The sequence below is a fragment of the Galeopterus variegatus genome, unplaced genomic scaffold (assembly GCF_000696425.1).
Source record: "Galeopterus variegatus unplaced genomic scaffold, G_variegatus-3.0.2 Scaffold151, whole genome shotgun sequence".
NCBI lineage: Eukaryota > Metazoa > Chordata > Mammalia > Dermoptera > Cynocephalidae > Galeopterus > Galeopterus variegatus.
Genome location: NW_007726262.1, coordinates 238,052 through 245,920, shown reverse-complemented (window position 1 = coordinate 245,920; position 7,869 = coordinate 238,052). Strand labels below are relative to the sequence as shown.

The following is a 7,869-nucleotide window of genomic DNA, read 5'->3' as shown; positions in this document are numbered from 1 at the left end:
GGCCGAGCTCCAGCGCCAGCCACTAGCGGGAGCGGAAGGCCAGGAGGCGGGTACGCAGATTGCACGGCCCAGCGTGACTCTGTCCTTCTTTACCGAGCCTTTGTCTTTCTCGACGCCATGATAACTCCCTGCCCCTCTCCCACCGCCCCCGCTCCGGCCGCTCATCCCGCGTTTCTTCAGCGATGTCCTCCAGGGTAAGGGCAGAAACGCGCTGCTCCTGAGCAGCCCGCGGCCTCGGTCCCCCGGGCTAGGAGAAGCGTGCGAAGGGAAGGGGACGCGCCTCTCACAGGGCCGTGAGTTGCTTGGCGGTGGTTGAGTGCGCACTGCCCCGCGGGACTGAAGGACCAGTCACATGAGAATTGCCCACACAGCAAAACCAGCCGTGCTTGAGAACGACCGTGTAGACTAGGCTGCCGGCTGCAGCTCTACTCCCGCACATCAAAGGGAGCAGCGTTATTAATTCTTCGTCCTGCCTCTGCTTTTGAAGTGAAACCGTAATTACAAAAACATCTTAGGTAAATGTGGCAGCGCCCTCAGAGCACCTCAGAAGATACCGACCAACGTCGCACGGAATCTCAGAGCATCGAGCGGTCTAGTGCATGCAAACATACTAAAAACAGTCTACAATAAAATATAAGTTCTAGAATAGTGGCCGCGATTGCACGACTTTGTGAGTGAACTAAGAACCACTGTGCTGTGCACTTTAAAAGGATGAGCTTTATGGTATAAGAATTACATCTCCACAAAAAAACAAAAAAATATAAATTCTAGATGTTCATAGGTCACAGAATCTCAAGCTTTGAGAACCAACTGTTGACACCTGCATAGATGAAAATTCAAAATTTTAGTCAATTGAATTCTTCCTAGAAAATGGATACCATATTGAGTGTGGTGGCAAACCACTATCAGGATGAAATTTCTGCTTTCTCGGGGGCATGTAATGCTATTAAAATTGGATGATAGTTTGAAATTAATGTTAATAATCCCTTAAAGATGCCTAGCGTATTAATCTGAAAGGCTAAAACAACATAAATCTAATCCCAACACTCTTCTTTAATGCTCTTCAAAACATAAGACTTTAATTTTCCAGCATTCTGGGACATCTAGGAATCACATTTTTGCAAAACAAAATTTCAAATTTATCTTTCCTTCATGTTTTCTCCTATATTGGCAAAACCGGGAGGAAGCCTAATCTGAAAGTTCTTTACCTTAACAATGCAGACGTTGTCAGGTCATGTTTAAAGACAAATTTTATTAAAAGGCAAATTTGATCAATTTTAGTCAATTTGGGATTGTGTTAATTGGTTGTCACATCGATGATTCAGGGCTAATAGAAACTAAGAAATTTGGTACCATGAAGCAAAGTCAGTCATAGATTTTTACCACCTAAGAACTGGATGAATAGATTTACCACTATCTTCTTACAGTAAAATTTTAAATAATATATTTAAGGCTCAATTTTATGTCCTTAATACCAAGAAAAATACATGCTAAGTAGAATATTTATCTTAGGTTAGTACAAATAAGATCTTACCTGGGTTCCTTGACATGGCTAGAACTGGCTGGGAGCTGACAAGTTGGGTCATGTATGCCTTCTGAAAACTGTGCTTTACCCACAGTGATTTGCAACAATTTGTTACTTTGGCAGATGGATTCAGAACTTCTTTAGGTTCATAAACAATGCCAAAGTGTTTTTTCTTCTTCATGTTTATTCCCTGTAGAAAAAAAATATATTTTCAGAGGATTTCCCCATTTCTCAGTAAATATTTGGTATGTTAGTGAATATTGATGTTTTAACAACATGAGCAGCCTTTATTCCACATAAAAACAGGTTATGGATTCGGGTGGAAGGTGAAACAGGGTTATTGTTTAAGTTTTTAATTTAGTTAAACATCCTAGGCGAGTGATGGAGTTTGGATGTGTTGTCCCCTGCAAAACTCATGTGGAAATTTGATCTCCAGTGTGACAGTGTTGGGGACGGATCCCTCATGAATGGATTAATACTCTTCCTGGGGGAGGAGACATTAATGAGTGAGTTCTCACTTTATTCCCGTGAGAGCTGGTTGTTTAAAAAGACCCTGGCACCTCCTCTCTCTCTCTCTCTTTTGCTTCCTCTTGCCATGTGATCTGCTTGTACCTACCAGCTGCCTGCCACTTCCCACCACTAGTAGAAGCAGCCAGAGGCCCGTGCCAGATGCAGCTGTCCCAGAATCATAAGCCAAATAAACCTCTGTTCTTTATAAATTACCCAACAAAATTAGGTATTTTGTTGTAGCAACACAAAATGGACTGATACGGCGAGAGTTCAACTTTCTATTCTACCTTCTAAATCTAAGCAGTTACTGGAAAAGGAAGGAATGGATAAGACCATAACGAACAACAAAGGAAGGTAATAGAGGGGGCCTTCAGGAGCTTTAAATCAGTGCTGTCTAATAAAAATAAGTGAACTACATATGTAATTTTAAGTTTTCTAGTAGCTACATTAAAAGTAAAATGACACAGATGAAATAAATTCTTAAGATATATTTTATTTAACCTAATAATCCCCCCAAAACCCAACTGTTATCATTTCAACATGTAATCAATATAAGAAATTATTAATGAAATATTTTACATTTGTAAGTCTTCAAAATCTGGTATGCATTTTGTACTTAGAGCACATCTCAATTCAGACTCGCCACATTTGGGGTACTCAGTAGTTACACGTGGCCAGTGGCTACTGTATTGGACAGCACAGCTTTAGAGGAACAAGCAAGAACTGAGAAGTGACTTTGACAGAAAGGCAATAAACAGCTTTTTCAGCCATACAAACCAAGGGGAGAAAGACCATCAAGTAGAATTCTGGCTCATCATTTTTCAAATGTACCACATTTTCTAGTGTATTATATTACTTTGATATATTAAGTTTGTAATTTGGGCCAGATTGGAGGAGAGGGAGCCAAGAGATGAGGGGTTGTGGGTTCCTGAGCATTTTCGGTGCCTTAGGCAGCCTGACATTTTAACTATAGTCATCAGGCAATCTTCTGACCATAATTTGCTTTCTAAAGTAAACTTTCTACTTTGAAAAAGACTTGCTCAGCAGCTAATGAATGCATCAGAGCCAGATTGGCCCTGGATGAACTGATAAAATTATTAGAATTCCTAAATGGCAAAGTTGATCATCAAGATGCGGCTACGGTGAGATTCTTACCTGAAAGAGCCAGCTGACAGCCTTATCCACAGCCCATTGTGGAACTGTCATTTCGTACTAGGTTTTCCAACATGACATTGCTGGATAACTGAGAATAAAATATCTAATCATGACCTTTTAAAATAAACTATCAAGAATGTTGGACTTGATTTTCCTTGAATAGGTTTTTATTATAGCATAATTTTTCTCAATTCTGCAGAATGTAAATAGGTATTTATTGAAAATAATCAATGCTAATTATATTTTTCATCTAAAATTGATTTTTAAATATATATAAGAAGAACTCTATGCTGTTGTATGTAGCTGTTAGTACAATCGGATAACTACGTTTAGGAAATGGTATGCCTACCTGAAACCACCAGGAAATCCGAGGATTCATGAAAGCATGAGAATGGATTTGTACAGGGCAGTCCAGGCAACCATTGAATTTATGTATGTTGTCTATTTAATAATCATTGCTTTATGTTAGATATCTTGTCTTTTTATTTAAGTATATATTTATAAAATTTTGCAAAATAGAAATATATTTTATCTACTTTGTGTGTTGTTCTGATATAAAGTTTAAAATATATATGAGTGAAGTTTTTATCATTTCTTGCAGCAATTAATTCATCTGTGTGTTCACATTTTGCTGTTTATGTGTGGCAGCCCTCCTCCTCCAAAGATGTCCACATTCTAATCTCCAGAACCTGGAATTTGTTACCTTACCTAGGAAAATGGACTTTACAGATATAATTAAATTAAGGCTCTTGAGATGAGATTATCTTGGATTATCTGGGCTCAACCTAACCACATAGGTCCTTATAGAGGTGACAGGAGGGTCAGAGTCAGAGAAGGAAGTGTGAACATGTGAGCAGATGTGAGAGTGATGGGAGAAAGGGTCTGTGAGCCAAGGAATGCCAGCAGCCTCTAGAAGCTGAAAAAGGCAAAAGTGGATTCTGCTCTGGAGCCTCCAGAAGGAACACAGTGCTGCCAACTCATTTTAGACTTTTGACCTCTAGAACTGTGAGATAATAAATGTGTGTTGTTTTCAGCCACTCAGCTTGTGGTAATTTGTTATAGCAGCAATAGAAAATTTATACACTATGTTAATCTGAGTGCATATTATATTATTGTCAGTACATTATAACTTTAAAAGTGTTCATTGTAAAGTAAATGTGGAGATGTAGTTATGGAAACACTATACCATGATATGGGCTCTTGTCCATAACAATAAGTAGATGATCATAATAACTAAGAATGCTGAAATCTAAATAACTACTTAATGGTGTTAACTGTAAAGTAAGCTACAAATCTTTATAGCAAGAAATTTATATTGATTAACACTGAAACATTTATACTGATCCCCTACTGAATGCCAGGCACTGCACTAGACACTGGGGATATAGCAGTTAATGATATAGATATCATCTCTTCCCTCGTGGAGCTGACATTCTAGCAGGGGCAACAGGCATATACTCGTAATCTTGATTAGTCACGTTAGGTGTTATGAGAATATATCATGGGGTGTGGATCTAACCTAATCTGGGTGGTCAGGAAGGACTCATCTAGAAATGATGTTTAAGTTGGGACCTAAAAGATGACTTGGAATTGGGCAGGAAGGAAGATGAAGGAGGGAAAAAGAGTATCTCAGAGAGCTGGAACCCAAGTGCAAAAGCCCAAAGGCAGTAAAGAATTCAAGGTATTTGAAGAACTAAAAATAAAAACAGTGAGGACTTTTCAACATAGCCGAGATCTTCCCCACACTACTGTCTCAAAAGTAACAAGGAGAGAGAGAAAACCACCCTGAAACACATATTTCATCTCTATTGAACTGGGAGTCACTCCAAACCACAATGCATGAAAATAGATGCAGGATGTTAAAGAACTTAGCAGATCCAAGGAAGGTCAAGCTTGAAGAAGGAGAAACCAAGGAGAAGCAAGGCAAGTCACCCTGAGGAATCCTGAAAAGACTTCAAGTATAAGAAGCAGGTGAAGGGCAGACAGAAGTTAAAGGAATGAAGTTGGGAGAAATGTAGTGCTTCAAAAGAGAGAGTTGTTTGAAAATTTGATCAATAGGTAAGATAGTCAGATCCCCAGATCCCCATCTTCTGTAATTAAGCGATTACTTTTACCCCCATAGGAAACAGGCAATGTCATCTCTGGAGAAAGTAAAATAAAGGAGTTCTAGATAGGGGGGCACTTGGCATAGATCAGAGTGGGAGTCAGATATCTTACTGAAAAGAGAGGAATTAATTGAAACTGAAAATGAGATACTCAGGCCTCTTCTGCTCAGATAAAGAACTTCACAGCCAGATCCTACTCTCCAACAGGAAAAAAAAAAAAAAAAAAAAAAAAGAGTACTTCTCAGGCAAAAATGAACCATGTCAGAAAAAAGAGCCAGAGAAACTGACATTTGGGGGTTTCCATAGAAAAAGCAGGGAGGGTTCTACCAAAAGAAAGGAGTAAATCAACAGAGGTGAAAGCAATGTTCTTGGAAAAAGAGGTTGTGTCATAGACTGCTTAGCAATGATTGGTTTTTAAATGATGTGCCTGGATTAGTCCAATAAAAACAGAAATTGGTTTTCAAAAGTAAGCGAAGGAAAGGAAAGCTGGTATGATTGGACAATAGTGGGTAAGTGCCCCAAAATAAGAAAAGATACATAGGCAGTGGCCAAATCATTCAGGGTCTGATAAGCCCTGTTAAGGGTTTTAGATTTTATCCTAAAAGAAGTGAGAAACCTGTTAAGGGATTTAAACAGAGGAGTGACTTGATGAGATTTCTGTTTTAAAAGATCACTCTGGCTACTGGATAGAGGGTGGTTTGGAAGCAGGCAGGAGACCATTGTAGTAATTCAGTACAGGTAATCCACTAGGGTGGTAGCACTGGAGATGGAAAGAAGGAGATAAATTTAAGAAAATTTAGGATTGATTGATTGAAAATGGGATGATAGGGAGAAAATAGTTGTAGATAATGCCAAGGTTTTTGATGTGCAAGTAAGTGGATTATGGCAGCATTTACTAAATCAGAGAACACCAGCACAGAATTAACATTCTGCTTTGTTGTTTGGTAATGGGTTTTATTTGGAGGAGAGGTGCAATGGCAAGAAATGATGAGTTCAATTTTGGATGGATTTAAGTTTGAGGTATCTGAAAGTCAATCAAGTGGAGATGTTAAGTGAGCAGTTTGCCAAAATTAATTAGGAGCTCAGAAAAAGCGGTCAAGGCTGGAAATATAAATCTGTGAGTTCTTACCATAGAGAACATTAAAAATGCCAGGTAAGTAAAAGGAACGTGCTGGTGTTCGTTCACTCAGGAAATAATTAGACTCCTACTACGTGTCAGGTACTGTGCTAGGTGCTAGGTTATAAAATTGAGAAAAACTTTATGGTGCAGAATATATGATAAGTGGGCTTTAGTGAGAGATGTACCAGTCCCTAGGGGGTGTTGTTCAAAATGTTGGAGCGTGTTTGTATAGTTACATTAACGAGGGGTTATAGTCAAATTTAATAGGTAGAGTCAAGTATGCTAGACCTCCTCCAATGACCTGCCCCCCACAAAAAATTGTCCTGCATCCTATATTACTTTTGACTGTCTCTTGGGATATTCATGTAGGTAAAAAATCCACTTATAATTATCTGAGTCTAGAACTCAGAAGTTGTCAGTTTCGCATATAAACAAAAATATTTTTTGCATGGGTTTTATATACACTGGATTTTCCAGGAATGCATCAATGGTATAAGTTCAGGAAAACTTGTACTGTTGTTGTTGTTTTACGTTTTTCTGAATTTTACCAAGATTTGTTTATTATATCATAAAATCAGATCATTGATTGCAACACCACACATGGTAATTGAGTTTCTAATTTAATACACCTTATCAGACTGTATTTATGGCTTACATTCACAGTGATTCTTTGCATAGGTGCAAGCAAATGACTGCTTAATTGAGTCTTCTGTTTATGCTGGAGTATTAATATACTGAAATATATATTGTACTATGATAACTACTATTATAAATTACTTTCCTTTTCATCTTCCTTTATGAGAATGGTATTATATAAATTTTTAATTGTTTTGTATGTAGTTCCTATTAACCATATATGTCATTCCAGGATAGAAAAAGGGATGTAACAACATATTTGTTTTAAAAAGTGACTTTCAAAGTGTTTTAAGGTCCTTATGTTGTCCCAGAAGAGGTAAAAGTACAGATTTATGTTACACTTTGAATGTTGAGAATGCATGTTGTAATCCTGAGGGCAACCATTAAATTAATAGTATATGTATATATGAGGGTACTTAAAAGTTTGTGGAAAAATAGAATTAAAAGATAATATGAATCTTTCCATGAACTTTTTGAAGTACCCTTGTGTATGTATGTATGTGTATATGTATAATCTCTCTATAAATATGATTATTGGCCCCAACTCTTTACTCCTCCCTGCATCCACGCCTTTGCAATGGCTTCATGAGAGAGGCAGAAGTGACAGCGTGCTATTCCCAGCCTAGGCCTAAGGAGGCTTGGTGACTTTCTACTTGCCCCTTTCACCTCTGCCATCTCCATGAAAAGAGTTTTCCCTCAGTGGCGCTGCCCCTTCAAACTGAGTCTCAGAAAGAATGCAAAGCAAAAGACACCAAAATGTCCATAGTGCTAATAGGCTAGAATTATAGTTTTTTTGTTTTTTTATTAGCAGCGTGTCC

The 7,869-nt window shown here is 38.1% G+C and overlaps 1 protein-coding gene across 1 annotated transcript in view; it reads right to left on the bottom strand.

The window, feature by feature from the left end:
- PXT1 (peroxisomal, testis specific 1) overlaps positions 1–1,706 on the bottom strand; it is a 19,659-nt gene extending 17,953 nt beyond the window's left edge. Inside the window, exon 1 of the mRNA XM_008592052.1 lies at positions 1,535–1,706. Coding sequence (XP_008590274.1) covers positions 1,535–1,706 — 172 coding nt within the window. The remainder of the gene's footprint in view (positions 1–1,534) is intronic.
- Positions 1,707–7,869: the final 6,163 nt, after the last annotated feature.